Source organism: Acanthochromis polyacanthus, chromosome 10 (assembly GCF_021347895.1).
Source record: "Acanthochromis polyacanthus isolate Apoly-LR-REF ecotype Palm Island chromosome 10, KAUST_Apoly_ChrSc, whole genome shotgun sequence".
Lineage (NCBI taxonomy): Eukaryota > Metazoa > Chordata > Actinopteri > Pomacentridae > Acanthochromis > Acanthochromis polyacanthus.
The window spans coordinates 19,276,737-19,302,903 of NC_067122.1; the positions used below are offsets into that span (position 1 = coordinate 19,276,737).

Here is a 26,167-nt window from a genome sequence, read left to right on the forward strand (position 1 = left end):
ATTCCAGATTACCTTTGGGAAAGTTGCAGAAGACAATAACTGGGAGTCTGGGGTTAATGCACTTTACATGCAGTATCTGGGTAGTGGGCATGTACTATGCCTTCTGCCTGTTCGCTTGAATGGAGTATGTAAATGCAGACTAGTATGAATGAGCTAAACTCACAGTAGGAGTAGAGAGCTTTATGAAGAAAGAGCCAAATGAGGGAAGAGTGCTGTAGAACTACTGTCACAACATTGCACAAGCCACTCTTAACGTAAAAACAGATTTCTCCACCTTTCATCTTGCCTGAGAGTTCCATGTGGTGATCTGCTCTGTAGAGATGGAAACCTGCCACATGCAGCGCAGAGTTTGATATCACTCCTTACAGCCAAGTTTCCGTGAAGTACAACACAGCTTATGAAGAGAAGCCTGTTTTTTTTTTTTTTCCCCACCAGCAGCTGAAGTTCATCCAGTTTGTTGCTCAGTGAACACATGTTAGAAATATTCCCAGCAACAGTGTGCTATGTCTGTGTTGGCAGAGATGCACGAGTTCATCGGCAGGTTTCACTGTCCTCTGGCATTTTACTGTATGTACAAAGCTGAGGACACCTTTAACCAGGGTGTCTAGTAATTCCAATGATGAAAGTGGGGAATAAATCCACAGAGTTTTTATTGCTGCTGTTAAAAAGCTGTACTATCATGAGCAAGTATTGGACAAGAATTTAAAATTATCGAACAAAAGAAGACAATGCAATATGCATCAGGAATTCAACCAAAGTGTCATCTTACAATTTGTGTCCTATTGTCATAGTTTTGGCTAATATTATGTTACAGCCTCACATTGCACTCAGTAGTGCCATTGTAGAGACTGGGGACAAAATTGTTCTAAATAATAATAGAAAACAAATCACAGTGAGCTCATCCTGTAGACATACTGCAATGAAGAACATAATCCTTACACTACGTTTGGCAAAGGCTTTGATCCAAAGTAATACGATGTATTGTGAATCATTAAACACTGGTTCTTTTTCTGTTTTTGCCAACCTTGCCATCGATCATTTTTAGCCGTGGAAGACCCAGAAAATCGGTACACACACAGTCCCTCCAGGAACACACTTGGTGAGCACAGATGCCGGCCTCTGGCTATGTGTATGAGTCTCTGAACTTCGTCAAGCAGACGGTCATGCCCATAAACACTCACACAAACACATGCCAGTCTGTGAGCGATATTCTGTGTTATGTCTTGATTGTTTTCATTTGCTTAGCCTCACATAGCTGTCTGATTGGCAACATGTCCCCTGATGGCTCACTAAGCACATGGAGGGATTAGGTGTGTCTGTTTTGTGCAATTTTTATTCTTGTTTGTGTGCATGCATGTGTGTCCTTTTGTCTAGCCCAAGCTACATCCTATTCCTGAGAGAGGCCAGTAGACAGATGTTCAAGAGAGGATTTGCATGTCTCTCTGTTTAAATATCTATTTCTCTTGTTCTGTTGATTTATGTTGGGGGGGGGGGGGGCTCTTCTTTCTCTTTTGGGGAAGGGTTAAAACTGATTTCACACACTGGAAACCCTGCAGCACCCCAGTGTATCTTTGATGAGATAGGTTTTTCCCCAGGTTCCCACGCAGAGGTGGAGGTTGCCAGATCATGGTTGTCATCCCCCTCTAGCTACTTAGTTTGACTATGATCCGGTGTTTTTGATGTATTTCAAAACCTGCAGTAGTTTTCCCAAAGTGTGTGCAACAAAGAGAAAGGTTCACACATACACAAATGCAAAGAAGTGTTCACTGCACTCTCAGCAGTGTGAATCGCAAGACCACTATTCTTAGTGTTTTTTAAATTATTCAGTGCTGTAAATAAAATACACTAAATTCCAGTTCAATGTTGAACTTTGGATATTTGGATTCGGAGTGTCCACACCCACACTTTATTGTGTTGTACATTTCACTCAGTTTAGATGTTTGTCAACATTTTCCCTACAGTCTGCAATCAATAAGTCAATAATTCTTTCTGGCAAAATGAAAAATGATCTTTTACAAATGTTTGATAATTTCTTTAAAAAATTGAAATGAAGTCTTTCATTTACAAAAGTTCCGACCCCTTTCTGTAGCACACCAGATTGTATTTAGGTGCATCTCTTTGCCTTAACCATTGTTAACGTGTGTCTAGAACTTAATTAGGCCTGCACAATTCACACTCGCATCAGGATAAAAACTAAGCCATAAAGTCCAGGAACTTTGTAGACCTCCTGATAAAATAGTGTTGAGACATTGTTCAAAATGCAACTATTTTAAAAGCTTTGACTATTTGCAGGCGCACAGTGCCTCAGGAACTGTGAAATGGAACTACCAGTACTCTAGATAGTTGGCTGTCCAGCCAAACTAACAGAGCAAGAAAGGTCTTGATCAGGGAGCTGACCAATAACTCAACACCCACTCTAGCAGAGCTCAGAAGTCCTCTGCAGAGATTGGAAACCTACCAGAAGGACTACACTTTCAGTAGCAATGTATCAATCAGCCTTTTGTGGCTAGATGGAAGCCACTTTAAGTAAAGGGCATATGATGCTTGAAGTTTACAAAATGAATATAAAGGGGTCTGACAGCATGAGAAAAATGCTTTTCTGGTGTGAAGAGACAAAAATTTAACTCTGTTGAGGACTAGGTCTGCCAAACACAAGAGACAGCTCACCACCTGGCTAATAACATCCCTACGGTGAAGCGTGGTGGTGGTATGGTGCTATGGGATGTTTATTAGAGGTAGGGACATTGAGGGTGGTCAGAATTAGGGGAAGGATTAATGCAGCCAAATGCAAACTATTTCTTGAGACAAACCCTGCTCCAGAGAGTGCATGATCTGAGAGTGGAGTGCTCGTTCACCTTTCAGCATGACAGTGTCAACACAGCATGCAGCCAAAACAAATCTGACTTCAGAACAAGTCTCCCACTGTCCCTATAGTGGACCACCGAAACCACACGCTTAAATTCAGAACTTTGGAGAAACCAGAAGATGTCAGTTCATATATGCTTCTCATTTAGCCTGATGGAGCCTCATAGTATCTACCTCATCGAAGTGGATGTAGTGCCCGTATCCTGTTTTGCAAAGCTTGTGAGCGTTTACTTTATAAGGGTTGCACCAGCAGTTCTTGATGAAGGGGCTTCTCCAAAGTCTGAACATTATGATCTGACTGCTTTATGTATAATTTGAGATTTTAGTTTTTAATTAGCAAATGTTCTGAGAAAAGCAATTTCCCTTTATTATTATGCGACAACAGTCATAGCAATTGAAAATTAAATCTACAACACAGTGAAGTGTTAAGTAAAGGTGTCTGAATCCACTCTACATCTTAAATGGGGATGACTGCTTGCCTGTTTACTTTGTTAATCAGAGTTGTTGAAAAATCTTTCTGGAACTGGACTCTTATTCTCCTTTTCTTTCTTCGTATTCCATTAACCGTATTGCACTTTCCCCTCATCCTTGCCGCTCATCTTTTTTGCTACAGTCTCTCCCCCACAATACTGCTTCTCCTTGCAATTGCTTGACTTTGTTGCTCATCTCATTTATCTCTCCTCCAGCGTTGCCTTTCACATATTTTTCCCTTGTCTTTATTTCTCTCCTCTCCTCTCCTCATTGGCTTGATCGTGTTAATGTGTTGGCTGAAAAGACCATAGTGACAAGCACCAGAAAACAGCCCAATCTTTTTGCCTCCAGACAGAAACTCAAGTGTCTGTGTATGTGTGTGTCCTGCGGGTGATTGCTGACATTAGAAAAGGCAAAATTCCCCACTCCTTTCCAACCTCCTCATTGTGCCTTGCTCAAGGGATAATTAGACCTAGCAAAACTGGCCCTTGTCCTCCTCTTTGCCACATTCGTGCATATGCGTCTACGCTTGTGTGTGTACATGCTCCACTCTGTGTTTGTGCATGTGTGCCAATCTTTCCACCATGCGGTCAAGTCACAATTGCTAATCAGGCCTGTGAGCCTTGCCTGAGGAGACCAAGAGTAAGAGAAGGGGGAGGAAGGGTGGGCAAATGATTGAGTGCTTTTCTTTGTCCTCATCACTGAAGCAGAGATAAAGACGACTGAAGGGATGGATGGTTGGAGACGAGAGGACAGAAACTGAGGGATTAACAGGATGAGTGTGTGCACCAGTACTGTGACGTGCTTTTAACTGTCCTCCATGGCATGACACCGTGTAGACCTCCATTTTTCTCTGTCCTCCTTTCATCTATTTTGCTTTGCATAAGTCAGAACTGCTTGTATTCATAAAGTGCCTCTCTATCACGTACTCATGCTCTTTTTTTTTTCCTCCCTTTTTCTTGCTCCTTCTTGCCCCCACTCGCTCTCTGTCTGCTATCTTTTCATAAGGTAATAATGAATATTTGAGGGCTGACAGGAGTGCAGTACCTAATCCTTTTTGCCCAGGGCAAAATGTGCCTCATGGGGTGCATGTGTGTTAGAGTTCATCCAACTTTTTAATTGCGATAGAAACCCAATTTTTAAGTTTTCATTTCTACTGCTACGCTCATGTAAATGAGACTTTATGCATGGTTGTGCATACATCATAGTGGCAGTCAGGATGGGCAGTACACTTGACTAGCAGGGAGATGCTGCTACATTAGGACAACTGCTGGCACTGTACATAGAGAGGAACATTCAGCTGTACAACCTGAGTCTTAAGCTGCTGAAAGGATGAAGTATCAATCTGTTTGTGATTCTCCCTGCTGAGTAAAAGACAAAGGCTTTGGTACAAACTCTATTTCTCCAGTGGGAATGATGAAGTATCAAATTATTAGCAGATCTTAATTGCCACTCTTGTAGACTATATTCAGTAGGAGAGGTAGTCAGACTTTCATAAATAGCTCTTTGTAAGAACACAAATGTCAACCATCAGTCCCGCACACAGATGTGAACAGTGTCTGCAAATGTCACTGCATGCCAGCCACAACACGACGAACAAGGATCAAGGTTGATTGATACCCAGCATAACCGCGAGCCTGCTTAATGATGTAATTCAGTCTGCTCTCCGTAGAGGGAGCACTGTGCTGTGAAGGCCAGTGCAGCATCAAGGACATTCACACTGTGAATAACAAACACCACAGCACCATACTGACTGCCACAGAGCTACCACCAAAAAACTACTTCCATACTCAGTGACTCACTCAGGCAGGCACACACAGCTGGTTTGTGAGGATGAACAATGAACCTTTGTGTTTGTCTAGTCTCTATGTACAATATTCAAGGCACAGGTGTTGTGGGCGTCTCAAGGTCACATCCTCATCATCTTTGTCCTTTAAACTTCTTTCTGTCTCTCTCTCTCCTTCACTTGCGCTCTCATTGTCTCAGTTTTCACACCTTTATTTGCTCTCTCTCCATTTGATTTGATTTTCCTCTCCCCTTTGCACTCTGTAGCTCTCCTGCACTCCCTCTATCTCTCCTCCTTGTAATTAGCCAGTGTAATTGCTGTAGTAAATCTTTTCTGATGTCCCAAGGAGACTGGCTGATATAGGACTGATTTAATAAGCACACCATAGCAGCTCACCTCTCCGTGTGTGTGTGTGTGTGTGTGTGTGTGTGTGTGTGTGTGTGTGTGTGTGTGTGTGTGTGTGTGTGTGTGTGTGTGTGTGTGTGTGTGTGTGTGTGTGTGTGTGTGTGTGTGTGTGTGTGTGTGTGTGTGTGTGTTGGAGGGCTCTGTCTGTGTCCTCTGTTATTTGCTATGGGGATTTATTGGCTGTTTGTGTGGTTTCAGCAAGTGCGAATTCGAGTTCAAGGTAGTGCTGTGTCGGTGTGCCGACTGTAGTGTACCTTATCAGCATTGCAGGCAGCATACTCGGTGTGTGTGTGTGTGTGTGTGTGTGTATATAAGTGTGTCTCATCAGTGATGCTGTTACGTGCCATGTATGCGTCATCACTGAAGACCTTCATGGCCAGAAGAGCAGAGAGAGGTCAGATTGGCCCTGAGAGAACAACACTAACACACACACACACACACACACACACACACACACACACACACACACAGGCTCACATCCACACACTCACACAGATCCCCTGTCCACCCCAACACCCATACACTACTGTTCGCCCTACAACATCACATATACCACAATACAAGCAGTCTGTTGTTTCTTTGCAGCATTTTCTCCTTTCTGTCTTTCACACACTCACAGCTTGGATGGTGGATGAGATGGAGTGTGAAGGTAATAAACAAGGTATCCAGGTGTAGGGGTTTGCCAGCTTAATGCTTTGGAGCAGCAGTTCACCATTTACACCAGTGGAGGGCACTGTGACTCCACACATAAACTGAGACATCACTGAAGGGCCCACACTTTCTGCCTCCTGTGCTTCATCACTCTATAGGAAACTGCACTGCATTGCTTTTAATAAGTGGGTAGGAATAAAAAAAATATTTCAGATAACCTGGGATTGTTATGTTTTTGAAGCAGATATAAAAAAAAATGGCTTATCAAGGTGGGAGACACTGGAAGTCAGTGGTTGATTATTTTAATTCTGAAGTTTTTCCATTTCATAATGTATATAAAGTTGGCTTTCATTAAAATCTGAGCAAATTTATCCAAGTTAATAAAGCTATGCTGTACCTTGTTGTCAAACCAAAACTATTTTATGTTAAATGTAATTGGATAGTTATTATAAATTTAACTATTTAGTTGACTGAATAATTTGTTCTTTGAAAATTCACAAAATTGTGTTCCAGCAGGGATGTAATTGGGAGCAAAATTTATTTGATCCTTTAATGTAAAAAGAAAATATAAAGAAAAGTGTTGCTCTTTCACAGTTTTTATTGAAACGGTGTTAGTTAAAGCCAAAAGCTCACTTCCACTGACCAAAAGTGAAAAATATCACTTGGATTTTTTTTTAGATATTTTAGGTGATAATATTGATTGTTTTCAATGTTTTTGAAATCAATCTAGTTTGATTAAAAAACAAAAAAAGTAACTGTGGTCAGTTTAGATAATTTGCAGTTGCAGTTACGTTGTTCATACACCAGGGGAGCGCAAGGGAGCACAGTCTTAGCCCCTCCCATATGCCATCCCCCTGAATCCTGGCCCTCCCACATCCTGCCCCCGTCCCCCTCCTCACTGCCCCACCCTGCCATCTGGTCCTTTTCACACAATTGCACACACACACACACACAGAGTCAGGAATCTTTTCTCCTCATTTCCTTTCACGGTGAAAAACAGGATGAAGGGGCTCTTTCAGATCCGAGGTTACCGTGGAAACCCCCTTATTCTTCTTCTGTCAAACTCTCTTACATTGTAACACACACACACTTATACAGAGAGTGGCAGAATGTTGGACATTTAAAGTTTAAAGGGACCAAGGCTACAGCTGTCCTTCTGCCATAGTTTGGGCCGTCTGTTTACTTTAGACAAAGGACTTTATGCCCCCCTCCTCCTTTTCATTTTCTTCTTTGTCTCATTTTGTTAATGTTAACAGTTTAGCATTCTTCAAGCATACTTCCTTAAACCAAAAACATAAGATGTTATTATTAAGTTGGCATGAAATACATTTAGTCTTTGAAGAAGTTCAAGCTTGGCAGAACATTTGTTTTTGTGGTTGCGCAGTTCTTTCAGTGGAGCAAATTCAGCAAGTTTTTCCACAGACTTGCTCAACCCAGGAATATTGATGTTGAAACTTTACACTCTCTCTTCTGTTCCACTTCAGACAATCTCCAGCTCTGGAATGCTGAATGGAAAAAAGTTGGTTTGAAGTTATATAAAGTTGATGTTGTGCCTTTCTCCTATCTGACCACCAGAGGCCCCATGAAAATCACTGTTGATGCCTCCAATATACAATGGAGCACATCATCTGAAAGCTTTTAGTGGGTTAAAAATAAACTGCAACACTGCACAAACAGGGAGTGGTGATGACAGGATGAATATGCCACATAGTAAGACTCAAAGCACCGTAGTATAGAGAAGTGGGTAGGCTTTTTGAGAGAAGACTGAAATTTTTCTCAAAGTTAAAGACTATACTTTAAGCTGTATTTTTTTTTACTTTTTCTGTTTGTCTCTTTGTATTCTTTACCAGCTACTTATTTATCCTGCTTTCCATCTGTCTTGTTTCTTTTCTTTGTTTGTTTTTTCTTTCTCTCAAAGCCTGGCCACTCATCACCTTCTCTGCTACACATTTTCTCCTTTTAAGGAGTGAGGGAACAAGAGTGGAATGGATTGGGTTGGGGGGGGGGGCGGTGAAGGACACTCTCAGGTCTGCTGACTGATAAACAGACTCCTCTTTGTGCAGATAGACAGACACACACACTCACACACACACAGAGACACTTGGTTACATATTGACAAAGACCTCAGCATGACTTGGCTCCTCGTGATTCTGTGCACTCCTCCTTCACTTCCTAACCTCCTCCATCTCTCTGCCTTTTCTGTCTTGCCACTTAATTAAAAACAGAAGTCAGAAATGGAAGAATTTCTTTTCATGACACACTCGTGCGTTTCTGTCCACATGCACGCACACACACACACGCACACACACACACACACACACACACACACACACACACACACACACACAGAAATACAACACCCCCCACCCCTTTTTCCCATCATTTCTCACTGCCAAGCAGCTGTTGGGGAGACGGGGGGGAGGTCTTCCTGGAAACGTGTGTGGATGCGAATATGTGTGTGTGTGTCAGACAGGGTGATAGAGATTTGTTTCCAGAAAAAGACCCTTTTGTGTGCAGTGGTGTAACAAAACGGCAGCTGTGACAATAAAACATGTGGACATTAACATGTCGGTACTCTACAAGTGTGTTCATATGTGCTCGGGTATGTTTTTGTGTGTGTGTCCAGTCACACATGTGTTCTGCTTCAGTCATCTCCTTCCATCCCCCACAATGACTAAGAGTAACTTGAGGCAGTGCTCCATTGCAACCACTAGAGGTGCCATCAGCTCATAAATGAAAGTGTCTGTGCATGTGGAAACCACATAGCAGCCATTTTACAATCTGCACACCAGACCCCATTTTATGAATCAGCCATGATGTCAACATAGCTGCGGCTCATTCTATTGGCTGGAGCGCAGCTGGCACTATAACACTGTAGATTTACGCACGCACAAACACACATGCTTCCTCACTGGCTCTCCGACTCTCTGAGGCGGATGCACACACTGACCTAGTGACATGATGCTGCCATTAGGTCACTAGTCTTGTCCCAGACTAAGTGGATTGTTACTGCTTGAGATTAAGTACTCTACAGATTAGGTGTTCAGCTGTGCTGTAGTATGTGTACTTCTATATCTATGTAGAGGTCTGTATGTGCATATTTATATGCATACTATTGAAGGCATTAGCTTCTGCTGGTATAATACTCTAGGTCATGTTATTTCTTGATGCATTACCTCAGAGGCATTAGTTCTTTCATTTTGTAGTTGCCATGTTTTGAAAAAGTGTATTAATTTAGACCATTCCCTGTTTGTGGCTCTATCCAAAGATGTTTATTTGTAGAAACTTGTCACTTCCTTTTTTAATGTTTCAGCTGTGACTTGCTGTACTTACATGTTTGTGCAAAGATATTTATGTTGTTTCCTCTTCAATGTCCTGATGGATTTTCCTATTGTGTGTGTGTGTGTGTGTGTGTGTGTGTGTGTGTGTGTGTGTGTGTGTGTGTGTGTGTGTGTGTGTGTGTGTGTGTGTGTGTGTGTGTGTGTGTGTGTGTGATGGCTTCCTGCTTTAGTTTCCAGCTCACAGCAGGAACTGTCGATGGAGTGTTCAACACACAATAGTGCTATTGATGGTAGTATTACACACAGTTGACTGTAGTGATACAGTGTAAACTGCATCGGAACAATAGGCAAGAGTTGAAACTTAACACATAAATGATGTTTGGTTCTGAGAGAAGAGTTTCATTAAGCTGAAGCTGATACTCCATGAAACAATGGGGCTCCTTAAGGTCACAGTCCACTGACAAACTATTCTGTGTGTGTTCTAAATGAATGGCTAAATTGAGAGATGAGGAGCTCATTAAGAGCCCGGTCTCATTAACAGACTGTACAACCGAGTGGCATCTCGCATCGAGACAAAGCACTGTTTGACTGGACATATGGACGGATGAGCAGATGAATGAATATGTTGTTATGCATGGATGGCTGTCTCTGTGTGGACAATACTACGGTTTGAATGGGACAATTTTTCACTGATCTCACAAACTGCATTTCAATCTGGACATATAGTTAAAAAAAAGTGAGAGAACTGAACTGATGAGGTGAAGAAATGGCCCTTTTCAAAACGACACTTGTTGCGCTGACATTACAACTAAGTCTTCCACTAATAATCATTATTTCTTGAACGGGATTCTATGCACATCTTCCAGCAAAATGGAAGAGAAACAGATGCTTGTTAGCTTGAGGGCAGCAAATTACCAGAGTTCAAAAGACAGGCTGGTGCACACTGTTTAAGTTGGCTGCTCTTAATGGTCTTAATATTTCATATTTCATATTTATTTAAGAAACTGATCTTACAAGTTGCTGTTCTCTTTGATCTTTTTAGTGTTTTTTTTTTTCATTTTGTTTTGCAAGTGGCTTTTACTAGTTTTATACTGTCTTCAATTGCTACCTGTCTGACAACACATACAGAACTTTGGTCAGCTCAGGTTGTTTCAAACATACTAAATAAAAATAAATGTAAAACGTATATAAGTTGAATTTGAATTAATTCTCGTGTTTCGGCATGTTGAAATGTTAATCTGTTTGCATTACTAAAGACTGTGAATTATTCAGTGTGCTGCAGCCCAGCTGTTTGTACTCTGAAAGTCCTTTTTAACTTTGATGATAGTCCCATCTCAGTGCACCTGAACTCAGAACAGTCTTTATTTTATCCAACCCAAGACATTCACTTTGTATTGATATGAACATACTTACTGTATGACTACAAAACAGTAATTTAGATGAATAATCAGCTTTGAGGTTGAAGAATTTTTGTCTTATAATTTCAGTGTGCATCATACAGTAAATCAAATATGAGTAGTTAGATAATATTGACACAAGTAAAAACTATGACTTCTTCAACCGTGCTGACCCTAGCTCTATTTTGCCTGCATACAGGGGGCTGTTATGTGGTCAAGCCCATGTGATTGTTCATCTTTCACTACCAATTCTCATCTAGTGCGTAACCCACACACACTCTGACACATCCTTACAGTCACAATCCTGACCTTGTCAGAACAAGTTCATGTAAAGTGTTTCTGTGGAGTGTGTGTGCAACTGAATGGAGTGTATATGCACATGCATAAGCCGAATGGAAACTTTAAATGCCTTACAGCTAGCAAATGTCTGGCCATATTTAAAAGGACCATACACACCAGAGCCATGTTTCCCCCCAGTGTTGCAGCCCTTTCATATTAGTTCAGTCTTTCTGTAGGGCACTGACACAATACTCCTAACACCTCCATGACACCATGCAGTTGAGAGAGTGAAGAAAGTGAAGGCAGTGCCTCGTCTGTCAGTTTTATAGCCATGACATAGGCCCTCTATCCATCCCTCTAATCCATGTCGTGCTATATGGCAGAACCCACTGATTATCCTTCTGTTCTTTTTTTCTTGCGTTGTTTCTGTTGTTATCCAAGTGTACCAGGCATCTAACATAAAAAAAAGTTACCAAAAAATTCAGTTACCAAGAAATGTAATCTAAAAACTGTTTCCTGCATTTTACCCCCAACTTCCCCTTTTCTTTTTTCACCTGTCCAGCTAAAAAGGAGCAGGATGGCGGAGATGAAAAGAAACTGCCACAGAAGAAGAAGGTGAAGGAGCTGAAGATTCTTGATTCAAAGACTTCACAGAACCTCTGTAAGTCCCCTGGCCCAGTGACACCATAGCAATGACATTACTTCTTTACTAAACTCCTTTTATGAAATTCCAACAACAGTATGTTCATTGGGTCCTGCTGTTGATTGTATTTTCTCGCGTAGCCATTTTCCTGGGATCTTTCCGTCTCCCATATGAAGAGATCAAGAATGCCATCCTGGAGGTCAATGAAAAGATCCTCACAGAGTCCATGGTTCAGGTACTGAGTTCAGATCTGTTCTGGTGTTGGTATGAAGGCATCTATGTGTGAATCCATTCCTGCTTGGAGCACATTTAGATGTTTCCAGAGCCTGTCAGTCATTTATATATTTCATTTCTTGCCACCTAGAACTTGATCAAACAACTTCCAACACAAGAGCAGCTGAATGTCCTGGGAGAGATGAAGGATGAATATGATGACTTGGCTGAGTCTGAACAATTTGGAGTGGTGGTAAGGAAACTTAGGCATACACACAAATACAAACATCCAGAAAATACGCAATTTTGTTATAATGAAACAGATATAGATTTAATTTCCAGACAACTGGGACGTGACTAACCACAAACATAGCAGGCAAATTGATGAGGTGTCAAATGAAGTGCAGAAATTGGTGAGATAGTTGCATCACTGTCAGTATATTAGACACAGAATGTCCTCATGCTGTTAAACACAGACAGCTTTGTTCAACTGTGGAAGATGTGAGTAATGGATGAAATACCCTTCACTCACCCACAACTGTGTGCAAACACATACACACACTCTCACTCTCTCTGTGGCAACAAACATACCAGGAATGGATCTTAGATCCCCCACCCTATTTTGTTTCTCCAGATGTCCACTGTGAAACGACTGATGCCCCGGCTTGAGGCCATTCTGTTTAAGTTGCAATTTGAGGAACAGCTAAACAACATAAAGCCAGATGTGGTGTCTGTAACAGCTGCCTGCGAAGAGCTTAGAAAGAGTGAAACCTTCTCCAAGCTGCTGGAGATCATCCTCCTTGTTGGGAACTACATGAATGCTGGCTCCCGCAATGGAAAGGCATTTGGCTTTTCCATATCATACCTGTGCAAGGTGAAGTGCAGACTCATGACACATACTCCCACAAAAAAGACTGAATGAATACTTTAGAAAGGCATTGAATGTAGATATCTAGTTAAAATAAATGAAATAAGAGGAAAGCTATCATCTTAACGGTGCCCTAACCGCAGTGTAAACCCAATGACAGAAAACATTTCAATACCCATGTCTTTGACTTCACTTGTTACCTGCACAGAATCACATCTGAATGTCATCCACAACATAAACTGAATCTGTTCCTGTGCCTTATTTTTCCATTATGCCATCCTTATTTTATAATGACTGAGACCTACACAACACCAACATGTAGACAATACCATGCAAAGGTGTTCATGTTTTTTCATATTAGCCATAGATAAGTTGTGCTTATATAATAGTGATATTAACATATATACATGACTTTCTAATTGCTTCATCCGTAAAATTATACTACTGATTAGTGTCAGTGTATCAACAGTGGTGTTTATATTATTTTACTTGTACTTTTAAAAAAATCGTCTGTATATAATGTTCTCTGCAATTTTTGCACTGTGTTTTTTCTTATCTATTCTTGCGCTGTCTTTATACTTTTTGCTTTTGCTTTTGGAGCTGCTGTAACGTTTTCCCTTTTTTAATTCATTCTTCTCCCAACCAGCTGCGTGACACCAAAACAGCTGATCTGAAGCAGACGCTGCTCCATTTCCTTGCTGATTTGTGCCAGGAGCAGTATCCCGATGTCATGAGCTTCACCGATGAGCTCATTCATGTTGAAAAGGCCAGCAGAGGTACATGGGACATCTAACACATGATCTAATTGTCTGTATCTGTAGATAGCATCATTCATCCTTAACTCTTGACTGCACATTGCATTCATCTTATTGATAGGGTGTGCTCACATGGTTTCAGCTGATGTCACTGCATGTCCATCCTTTTATGTTTGTTCTCGTTCACAGGTTGTTGTTTTTTTTTTAAAACTTCATATGTAAGCACTGGGCGTTGTTAACATTTTACTTGTTCATCACAGTTTCTGCCGAGACAATTCAGAAGAACATAGAGCAGATGGGCCGTCAGATCAAGAATCTAGAGAAAGCTCTGGAAACCTTTCCTCCCTCACAAAGTGACAAGGACCTGTTTGTGGAGAAGATGTCTATATCCTCTTTATTCAGTTACTTAACAGTTGTTCAGTGCCTTATCAAGTCTGTGTTTCTGAGAATTCAGTCAGAAACTTTTGTAGTCAAGGTAATTTGGGGGAATTTTTATGTCTTGATAAACTACTGGTATTGGTTCTCTGCGCCTTAACATGTCTTTACAGTTTTGTGAGCCACACCCATGAACAGTATGAGAAGCTGGACCTGATGCACAAGAATATGGAAAAGCAGTATTCTGATCTGGGAGAATATTTTGTCTTTGACCCGAGAAAAATCTCTGTAGAGGAATTCTTTGGGGACCTCAACACCTTCAAAAACATGTTTCAGGTATGTCTTTGTGTATGGGAATGAGCAAAGTCATGTGTGATGTCATAAATATGAAAGCGGTTGCAGTTTTTTAGTGTTCAGTCTTTTCTGCCCACCCTCCAAAAAAATTGTCATTCGTGGTTTACAAAGACAAACACAAGCAGAGCTGGGAAACAATGTGGCACATGGAAGTTAAATGTCAAACCAGGATCAGACGAAGTGAGTGTTTGCTCACCTGTTTATATTTAAATAATGATGAAAGGCTCCACTCTATTGTCAGTTGATACATCAACTGTAAATGTGCTCCCACCTGGGATAACGTGTTTTCCAGTGACAGAGAATAACGACCAGTTACTGGCTTTGAAGTTTTATTTACAAACACAGACATCCATCAAAACCATTATACTTCTTTCTCTTTTTAGAAATCCCTTTCATTCTGTTGATCGCAAGGTATCTTAACCAAACACTTTGCAAACATACACTGATATTCTCTTTTTCCTTTTCTCCCCCAAAAGCAAGCCGTAAAAGAGAATCAGAAGAGGAAGGAGGCTGAAGAGAAGATCAAGAGGGCCAAACTGGCTAGGGAAAAAGCAGAAAAGGAGAAAGAGGAGAAACTCAAGCGGAACCAACTCCTTGACATCAACGCAGGTACAAATTGCTGTATCATATCTTTTCACGTGTGTGTGACTGAAAGAAACAGACACACAATCCACATCCCTCACTTTGTATTTCCCTCACATTCCAGTTGGGGGCAGTCAGAGTCCACACTTGTGTTGGATATTTGTGTGTGTGTGTCTGTATGTGACGTGTGTGTGAAAGAACAGCCCTTCAGTATTTATAGACCAGAGTTAATCTAATGTTGATGACCTTTTTTGAGTTAAGAAGTAACTATGAAGCTCCACATAAAGTGAAGACAAGGAGGATGTATGCAAGGAGCTGCTTGACCTCTTTTCACTCCTCTGGTGATTGTGGGGATTTTCTTTCACTAAAAGAGAACTGAAATAACGCCTAAATCTCTTTATCAGCAAAAACATGTTTCCACTCTTATATGAGATGCTTTTATACTTTGAAAAGTGCTAATAGCATGTTTTCCCTTGTAACACACACCCATTCTCACTCGCTCATCCCCACATACACACTCAAATCCTGCCTTGCAGACACACATTTGTGCACAGACACTTTTTCCCCCTTCTCTCAGACTGTGACCTACTTTCAGTACATTCCTCCTCTCTCAGGCTCCAGTTTGGTTCTCCAGAGACTCTGCTGTTCTGTGGTCAGCATTTGCTACAGCCTCAGTGCACTCTGTGTGTGTATGTGTTACAAATGTATTTTTCTTGTGAACGTTCTTCTTATTGGCCAAACTGCATCTGTGCAGAGTGTGTGTTTGTGAATGTAAGAATGTGTGTCTGTTTTGTGAAACTCATACAAAAGACTTTTTGGCCTTTTCTCTTAGTGGTCTGTGTTCCAGCTGGCTTCCCCTCTTCTCTCTTTCTTGCTCTTTTCCATCACTCCCACTTTTATCCTTTCCCTCCCCTTATGTCTGTTGTTCATGTAGAGGGCACTTAAAAGCAGTGAGGCTCCACTTGAAATATTTTGTCTCAGTGTTTAAAATATGAAGTATTTCTAGTTGAAAGCAAAATCTCATGTTCCGTCTCTAGAGACATGCAGAAAGGGAACATAGTAGTGCTTCAAAGATGAGGGTGAATGTGTGCATTAGTGGGCTAGAGGTCATTTACATACAGGTGGCATATTTGACTGCCTTTGTAGCTTGGAGTCATTCAACACCCCTTATTTGAATTCAACCACATACAAACCAGGCGTACACACACCTGGTCTTTGTTCTGTATTTGTTTATAGCCCTCATACTGAATGGCTGTTAAACAATGGTTGTTTTGAGCACAGACATCTTCCTGATTCTCTTTTTTTTCCTTTCCATCTCTCACCTGTCCTCTCACATACCCTTACTATCCCATGAATTCTCTGAATGTACCTCTGACTTTCTGTCCCTGTAAACACAATACCCCAGTTGTTTAAACTGTGCAAGGGTTAGTGTGTGTTTGTAGTTTGTGGCCTTGTCATTCCAGTGTGAGTCAGCCACTCAGTGGAGTTTCACTTTGCAAATGTTTCAAGCATGTGATCGTCATTATTGTGAAAAAGTCATTCTTCTGAGAGTTTTCATAATTTATTACCTATTACATGTTTTGATAAGTTAATCAGTTGCAGCTTTTACTTGACTTTATTGAGCTCCTTATAAAATAGGGAATAACAGGACTCAGGATGCTAAACTGGCAAAGTACTTTGATGCCACACCCAAAAGCTCACATTCAGCTCCTGTGCTTTAAGTTAAATGTTTACTGGAATTTGATCCGATAACGTCTGCCGACCACTGGAATGAGAAATCCGTTCCCGTCTCTCATAAGCTGATCCCATGGACATGTGCCAAAGCAGCTTGGAAAGCTACTATTCCTGGTTTCTACAGCTAGATGTCAGTACTGTCTGAAAAGATTGTGTTTGACCATGTGTTTTTATGGATGTGGTAAAGGGTGTGTGCATGTGTGCTTTACACTCACATCGATGCCGGTATGGGAACTGCCACTAGGAGTGCTCGTGCTCCATACAGAGAGCAAGTGAGGGAGTACTGTGGGGGAGGGGAGAGGAAGGAGGAGAGTAGGGCAGCAGATGCATCTGTTTGGGATTAGGCTGTGTTTTTGTCTCTGAGAAAATAGGGTTAAAGGAAGAGAAGAGAAAGGCCCAAGCTATGAGATTGGATAAGAATGCATAGCCTGATGTCTCACTTCCAGCAACTGAAAAACACGTTGTAGCACGTTAGTTAAACAAAAATTCTATCCCCAACTCCCCACTGACTGTTATTCTTCCATGTACTGTTTCCTTTTTTGTGTTTGTTGTCACTCCTCATTCTTCTGTATACTTTTTCCATTCATTTCTTTGATCTGCTGTTGTGTGAAAATCCAATAGGGGTGCTATTGTCCTACACAAGATGCTGTGCCATCTGTGTGTGTGTATGTGTCTCTCACAGAGCTGTGTGTGCGTGCATTAAACTTAGATGAGATCCAAACACACATCTTTAAGAGCTTACCATTTAATACTATTACACTAATTAATCTGTCTTATGTTCTTACTTGCTTCAGGCTGTACCTTGCTGTTTGCATCTTACATCACATGAGTGTGAAGTCTCTGCACATGCCTGTGGTATTCACATTTTATTGTAAATAATAACACACTGAAACATATCTGTTGCAAAGAAAAATCATGTGAATTAGCAAAAGCACATGATTGCCAACGAGGCTGAACCCAGCAAGTGTGTTTCCCCCATTAACATTGTAACTAATTGCCAACAAACCAAACGTTGTACAGCTTCTTTTTGATGAATAAGACCGACATATGACTTCAAAAAATAATGTTTCCCTAAGCCACTTTCACGCAAAAGCACAATAGAGCTGTGTGTACAATTCTACACAGAGCACATGCCTCAGGACTTTCCAGTTTTAGTGCATCACTGAGTCAATAATAGGCTATTTTATGCACAGCAAGGTCATTGTTTGGTCCCTCTACTGCCTCCGGTGCAGTTTCACAAATAGGTTTGTGTGCTAGAACCAGTGGTTTAAGCCAGCCATGTGATTAGGGTAAGTGGAAATGTGCCAGATGTGTTTCCCTGAAGAAGAAAACCATGGCCTGCATCATTCAGTTTTTTTTGTGCAGTTCCAGGACATGGACATTGAGGGGTGTATATGAGCCATGGTAAAGCTTGGATAGTGTGTGAGAGACTTTCCCTGATGTGACAGGCGAGACCACAGGCCATCTGCTTCATGGCTTACTGCAGGATTAAATATTGTGCGTGTGTGCGTGAGCAGAGCTGTGTGCTGTGTTTGTGTTTGGGGGTTGGGGAGGCGACGACATAAACCTTTAACCCCGACCCCTCTGCCCCTTTTCCAGACCCCTCTGTCTGTTTTCAGGTCCAAACAGAAATAATTGAAACCATCTGCCTGAGCACTGAGCTGTGCCACTGAATGCTGCCCACAAAATTGCCATGACAACACTCACTTGTACACACAGCATTGAGATTGGGCACCTCACGTTGTTTGGCCCACCCTCCTCTATTTATGGCCACCCAACGCCAACGTTGTGCAGAGAATGTAAACAAACGCACAGCAAGGCCAACCATAAAAACAGCACCTGTAAGCAAACATAGATATAAGGTCAGCGTCATTTTAGCTGTTGGTCACAACTGTGCATTCATTCTGTTATGGTGTGAGGTTCATGTGAATTTGGTTTCAGAGGGGGTCTTTCCAATAATGGTCAACTTGTGTGTTTCAGAGGTTATCTCCCTGAAAGTGCAGTGTGTCGCCCCTAGCAGTGGCAACATCTGAACTAGGTCACTGCCTATATAGGTTAATGTAGCTAATTTGCCAGCTTGGCCACGTGGCTGGTAAATATCCCGACTTCCCACGTGTGTGTTGGTGTATCAGAGACGGGGATAGGTAGAGAATTCAGTAAAACCCCCAATCACTCCTCTGCTGCTGGAAAAGAAAATAACAGTGTGTCAGGGTAGTCCTGACTTGAAATAATAGGGTTGTGATAATGGGATTAGTGTGTTTGCTTGTGTGTCATAAAAAAGTCCAAATGCAGAAACACATGTTGATTTGATCTAGTGTTTGTTTGTGCTTTGCTGATACGATGTTTTGATGCTGTTTACAGAGGGTGATGAAACTGGTATCATGGACGGCCTGTTGGAGGCGCTGCAGTCTGGCGCTGCTTTCAGGAGAAAGAGAGGACCACGGCAAGCAGGTACTTACACACACGCAAAGCAGTAAATCTTCACCAAACATGCAGATGTTTCCGAGTTTCTACTGTTACTTGATTCACAGATTTCAGTTTCCTTTCACACACATTTGCTGTGCGCATGGTAGACAGAAGCACATGTAGCATATGAGACTCATTTGTTCCTTCTCTCTGTCTCTATGTTTCTGTGCATACACAACAACAGATTTGTTTATGTTCCCCTGTCTCTGTTCCATCTGCTGCATGGCTCAGAGGCTGTCAGTTGTGGCAATATTCTCTGGCCATGGTTACATGGGCAAAGCCAGTTCCAGCAAAGACTGGCACAACAACAAAAGCAGAGGGAGGGTGATCAGAGTGGGTGTGGACAGTAGGATACTTCAGAGGGGAACAACTGCTGAGGGTGTGGTTGTGGAGCAGGAACACAGAGGAGGAATATAAATGTCGGAAGACGAACCAGCGTGTGGGCAGGAAGTTTTAGGAAGTGAGATCAGTCACTGAGCAATACTCAAAAGTTTAAGGGTTTTTTTGGTTTCACATTCATCTGCTACAGATGTAAAGGAAAAAAGTAGGAATCTGAGTTTTTGGAATCACACAATCCTCCCCATGCTCTCAGAATGAAAATAGGACAGAAGTTATTCATAACAATGACAAACTGCAGCTCAACAGTAGATTCTTGATTTTTTTCCTATAGGGAGAAGGGCTAGCTTTTTAAAGAATGTTTAACTAATAAGTTAAACTCTATTTTTGTAGAAAAACCATGCCAGGAAACAACGTTTTCAAACTTGTTTACAGGCAATCTGAAAGTATGTTTCATTTCATTCCAAAATGCTTTATATTCCTTTTGGGCAAGGAACAATGTTTGTTAAAGTGGAGTCTGCATTTCATTTTCAAATTTATTTTTTAAAGGCTTTTGCCAAGCTATGTTTTTCATTAGAATCCTTTACTCACCTGTTCTACATTGTTTTATCATGGCTTTTACAACTACAGCTCACTGTAAACATGTTACACAAAAAAATCATATAATCTGTAGTAGTAAAATTCTTGACTCAAAAGGTTTTCTTTTTTATGGTGTAAGAAATAAATTTGTTGCACTGTTTTTCTCACTACTAGGCCAGCCAGAAGTTTGTGTTCTGTGTACAACTTCAGCCTGCTTAGTTTTCATTTAGCCCATGCTGTTCAGTCTGTAAGCTCATAGAGACAGAGCAGTAATCTAGTTAGCTACTGACTCTAAAGTCTGTCCCACCACCAAATCCAGTTATAGTTACTGTTTTCAGACTGGAGCTTTTTATCCCTCATTTTTTTTAATTTTATGCGTGCAGTGTTGTACACGTAGCACTAAACATGCAAATAGAAGTGAGGCAATGAGGGCTGTTAAGACAGTGCTTTGTAACATGATTCCTGGTGTTAGGCAACTCATGTGTAACCATGTGAGTGGGAAAGTGTCCAGTGTGTGTATTCACATGCACTCTTGTGTGGGTTCAGTATTCACACATGAGAAAGGTTGTGGAAGAGTGCAACCCAATCCCTCCCTCAATAGAAGCCAGATGTGAAGCGGCGCTCCAGAGTAGAATAGCTCAGAGCCAGAGAGTAGATTGTACTCTTTTCTCTCTTTCTTGTAGTCTTTCTTTTTTAACTTGATCTATTTTCAATGTGTTTAAAGTAAAATTTGATAATGGGCACAGAATTGACAGATTTTTTTTTTACAAATTTTAGAGTTTCTGTGAAATTCACTTCAAAGCATGCTAAATCCATTTATGTTCATAAATGATAGAAACTACAGAGATGTTGGTGGGGTTGAGCTCTCCTTTATATGTACTGTTCCACTTCGAGATTGTTATTAATGCAGGTCATCACACTGCTGGAATGACCAAAAATCAAATTCAGAAGTTAGGTAGACCTGAACTCCTCTCTCCCTGTGGTCACACACTAGCTTTTTTGTTTTGCCACATAAATCTCTATGAATTTTCCAATTGACTATGGATTTAGGTATTTGAAGTTCTTCTTTACCATTTCCTCTGTCTGTCTCTCTGTCTCACTTTTTGTTTTTACGTCAGTAAAGGCATTTCAGTGCCCTGTAAGGCATAATTGTACATCACACTACAACTGAGGTTGTGTCAAGTGGTCCCCTGTTGTCCTCAAAGTCACTGTGAAAATCTTTGAATGCAGGAAACTCGCTGTAATAACAAGCAACACTTGCCCATAACCACTAGACTGACTGAGACACAGTCAGAAGTCAAATGGAGGGAGAAACAGGAGAAGGGAAAAAAGAATGGGGCCCACTTGAGGGCTCCGTCAGTCATCCATAGTACTGTTTGGCCACCTCCCACTCCTAACAGGAAATACCTGAATATGTGTGTGAGAGAGAAAAGGGGGAGTAAAAGCTTTCCTCACTACACGTAGTTGTTTGTAACAGGAAAATATAAGTGGCCAACTTTTCTTACTGCCTCCTACCCGTCTTCTCTCTTCCTCCATTGTGACATTTTTGGTTTTCTTTTGCCAAAGTTCACGATTTTCCATGGCTAATGTGGAGAGTGTAAAGCTGTGCTGTGGGTTTTTGGCCATCTCAGCTTTGTTGGGAGTTTATATTTTCCTCAGTGATGTTCAGTGCTGCTCCTGGCAATTACCCACATTGTTTCTTACAGCCAGGAAGAACCTTAAGTCCTTTACCCACACAGTAGGAGTGTGTCTTTATGTTTGTGTGTTGCGCACATCTGAGACTGCTTGGTTGAGTCAGAGGTCTTAATTTAGTGGAGCTGAAGTAGGAGGAAGCACATCCTGACTTTGGCTCAACTGATACATATCTGACATTACTGGGGCCACAAGCAGCCTCCTTCAGCAGGCTAAAAACACTCATCTCGCCAGTTCATGTGCACATGGAGAGGATTATTAGGATTTACTGTAAAATGTGTAAAATATGTTGCACACAGAGCAAAAACAACTGGATGAAGACATTTAGATCTGAAGAAAAGTCAGTCCACTCACTTTGTTACTTTTCCAGTAACACAATACAGGAAAAATGAGGAAAAAGTAATTCATAATCTTGAATTTTGAAAAACATGACATTATGATGAATGAGGAAAGTGAGAGAGAACGAAGAGTAGAAGAGGTGACTGTTGTGGACCAGGAAGTAGCAAAGCTTAGTAAGGATGAAGTGAGGAGGGCATTGAAGAGGATGAAGAGTGGAAAGGCACTTGGTCCTGATGATATACCTGTGGAGGTATGGAAGTGTCTCGGAGAGGTAGCAGTAGAGTTTCTGACTGGGTTGTTCAACAGGATCTTAGATAGTGAGAAGATGCCCGAGGAATGGAGGAGAAGTGTGCTGGTGCCCATCTTTAAGAACAAGGGAGACGTGCAGAGTTGTGGCAGCTACAGAGGAATAAAGCTGATGAGTCACACGATGAAGCTATGGGAAAGAGTAGTTGAAGCTAGACTAAGGGCAGAGATGAACATCTGTGAGCAGTATGGTTTCATGCCAAGAAAGAGTACAACAGATGCAATATTTGCTTTGATTATGTTGATAGAGAAGTACAGAGAAGGTCAGAAGGAGCTGCATTGTGTCTTTGTAGATCTGGAGAAAGCTTATGACGGGGTGCCCAGGGAGGAGCTGTGGTTTTGTATGAGGAAGTCTGGAGTGGCAGAGAAGTATGTTAGAGTGGTGCAGGACATGTATGAGGACTGTAAGACGGTGGTGAGGTGTGCTGTAGGTGTGACAGAGGAGTTCATGGTGAGGTGTGCTGTAGGAGTAACAGAGGAGTTCAAGGTGGAGGTGGGACTACATCAGGGATCAGCTCTGAGCCCCTTCCTGTTTGCTATGGTGATGGACAGGATGACAGATGAGGTTAGACAGGAGTCTCCATGGACTATGATGTTTGCAGATGACATTGTGATATGTAGTGAGAGCAGGGAACAGGTGGAGGAGAAGCTAGAGGCGTGGAGGTTTGCCCTGGAAAGGAGAGGAATGAAGGTTAGCCGCAGCAAGACGGAGTATCTGTGTGTGAATGAGAGGGACCCAAGTGGAAGAGTGAGGTTACAGGGAGAAGAGATCAAGAAGGTGGAGGATTTTAAGTACTTAGGGTCAACAGTACAGAGCAATGGAGAGTGTGGAAAAGAGGTGAAGAAGCGTGTACAGGCAGGCTGGAACGGCTGGAGAAAAGTGTCAGGTGTGATGTGTGATAGAAGAGTTTCAGCTAAAATGAAAGGAAAGGTTTACAAAACTGTGGTGAGACCAGCCATGTTGTTTGGTCTGGAGACAGTGTCCCCAAGGAAAAGACAGGAGGCAGAGCTGGAGGTATCAGAACTGAAGATGCTGAGGTTCTCTTTGGGAGTGACCAGGATGGATAGGATCAGGAATGAGTACATCAGAGGGACAGCACATGTTAGAGCCTTTGGAGATAAAGTCAGAGAGGCCAGACTGAGATGGTTCGGACATGTCCAGAGGAGAGAGTGAATATATTGGTAGAAGGATGCTGAGTTTCCCACTGCCAGGCAGGAGGCCTAGAGGAAGACCAAAGAGGAGGTTTATGGATGTGGTTAAAGAGGACATGAAGGTAGTTGGTGTGAGAGAAGAAGATGCAGCAGACAGGGTTAGATGGAGGCAATTGATTCGCTGTGTCGACCCCTGAAAGGAAAAGCCGAAAGGAAAAGAAGAAGAAGATGATGATGGAAAAGTTTGTTGCTGTGGATACGTCTGAAGCTGTAGTATCAGAAAAGTAGCATTTTGGTTTGGAAAGGTTTTTTTTTTTTTTTTTTTTTTTTATTATCTCTCCCAGCCTCCATTATTGTGACATACAATGTGCCTCTAGCCCCAGGGCCAGTTAAACCAGTTCCTGATGTTATCTCATTCTAATTACTCTTCCCTGCAGATAAAGCTCAATTAATTTACACCATTGTGTTTATTGTTAGTACAGGTCAGGTGTCACCAAATTAGTCTGCAAACACAGAACAAAATTTCATCCCCTTGAATTATCTATGAATCTATGAATAAGCAAATGCATTCAATATAATCCATAACCACTTATGAGCAACATGACATATAATATGACATGTGATGCTTTTACGTCTTAATACCCATTTTAAAAGTTAAATGTCCATCTCCAACCATATGCAAGTGTTAGTTGTGAGTGCAGCTACTCTGCTTGGCTGTGGTGGGTGAAGCTTTGAATGTGTATGGTTAGTGTTTGGTCTTTGGCTTCTGATGTGGTTCAATCTATGGAACGGTAGATCCTGCACGGAGTGACTTGGTGTCAAAAAAGAACACAACTTCTGCAGTTTGGGAGTATTTTGGGTTCCAGGCAAACGAGAAAGGAAAGCCGGTAAATACTGATGAAGCAATTTGTAAATTCTGCAATCAAAAGGTGATCGCGAGAGATGGAAACGCCTTTAACCTAAGGACGCATCTCCGAATCAACCACCCACTCACTGCTGCGTGTATTCAATTTCTGAACGTGAAGGCACAAGCCAGTAACAGTAATAGTCACGGTAAGACCGTATACCCTGGTAAAATATGAAAGAAGTTTGACGGTATCAAAATTTGGATACCGCCCAAGCCTACTCCAGACTAACTTCTCACTTTGGTTTGGTGTTCACCTAACTTTTTATAATTTGTGTGTACCAGCATGTGATTTAGAAGCAACCATTTTTCACCACACTTTTTGGTGCCCACTGTGATCTAATGGATGTGATCTCAATGTACTCTGCCAATAACCTTGGAAAGGCTGAGAATGTGCATGAACAATGAGTGTGGAGCTAGCTTTAGGGACTAATGATGTGTTTACTAAATGTATATATATAAATATGCAATCCGCAGATCTTTAGTCATCAACAGTTTTCACAACTGAAATATCAAGAGTCAATCAGTTTTGGCACATCTTAATTCATCAATAAAAAAGAAAACAGCACAGCTTGTATGGTGGTCAAATTACACATACACAAACACCCCCCCCCAAAAAAAAAAAAAAAAAAATTAAATACCCAGTCAAATGAATTAAGTCATATATTTAAATGAAGCAGTGAAACCTACAAAAACTTCATTTAATATAATGTTGAACATACTAAAGGTCACTAAATGTGCAGACTACAGATATAACTAATGTACTTCAGTACATACACAGTGAATATGTTTGGAATTAAGGAGTATGTTGTCATTCATATATTCATATTTGTGCAATGTGTGTAAAATTGTCTCAACTTAAACTACTGTTATAATATACAGTGTTACCAATTTCTTCTATGAATGTGCAGCCTGTAAATGTGACTATCACAAGGATGTTTAGTCAAATTAGACTGATTTGTCTTAAGTGCAGCCAAAATGCTCACACTCTGTAGCCCTGAAGACAACGCTCAGCCAGGAAGGCCATGACTGCACACACAGCCTCTGCATGTCATCAGTGTTACACTCATTACACACAAATCTGCCACAGACATACTCATAACAACCAAAGTGCAGCCATGGCTACAGCCGCAATCACAGTGACAGCTAAGCCGTCACAATGCTGCAGTCACAGCCGCAGTCTGGCTCATCAGCAGTCACTCAAGGAGCTGGAGAACCATTTGTTTGTAAATGCATGGTAGCGACTTGCGTCTGAGTAGATACAGCTGAGAATGCACTTCTGCTGCAGTCACAACCAGTGGTAATATGCTAAGATAGTGTGCAAGGGCTGTGAGATAACGTAAATGCAGTCCTTCAAAAATTCTCACTTCGATCTTTTTACAGTCAACTGAAGGTGCAAAGCAGGGCAAATGTATTTGTGTAGCACATTTTAAAGACACAGCAGTTCATAGCCTATTTAGTCTAGCTTTTAAGGTAACTGGAAAGTTAACAAGGAATAATATTGACGTCAAGATACCATGATAATACATGTAGGGTATTAAAATCAATGGTAATAGTGCACTAATAGTTCACCTGGTTGAGTGCGCATGTCTTGTACAGAAACTAGATCCCCCTTTCCTGTTACTCCTTGATGTGAAAAATTACATTCTTCTTTAGTTGCTGTTTTTGGCTGTGATTCAATATTCTAAAATTTGGAGTATGAATGGTACAAAGTAAACCAACAAAATGTATCCA

The 26,167-nt window shown here is 41.4% G+C and overlaps 1 protein-coding gene across 1 annotated transcript in view; it reads left to right on the forward strand.

The window, feature by feature from the left end:
• LOC110945853 (protein diaphanous homolog 1) overlaps window positions 1-26,167 on the forward strand; it is a 37,133-nt gene that overhangs the window by 1,325 nt on the left and 9,641 nt on the right. The window contains exons 4-12 of the mRNA XM_051954708.1: window positions 11,698-11,796; window positions 11,919-12,013; window positions 12,143-12,244; window positions 12,626-12,865; window positions 13,506-13,635; window positions 13,875-13,999; window positions 14,161-14,325; window positions 14,820-14,952; window positions 19,021-19,110. Coding sequence (XP_051810668.1) covers window positions 11,698-11,796; window positions 11,919-12,013; window positions 12,143-12,244; window positions 12,626-12,865; window positions 13,506-13,635; window positions 13,875-13,999; window positions 14,161-14,325; window positions 14,820-14,952; window positions 19,021-19,110 — 1,179 coding nt within the window. The remainder of the gene's footprint in view (window positions 1-11,697; window positions 11,797-11,918; window positions 12,014-12,142; window positions 12,245-12,625; window positions 12,866-13,505; window positions 13,636-13,874; window positions 14,000-14,160; window positions 14,326-14,819; window positions 14,953-19,020; window positions 19,111-26,167) is intronic.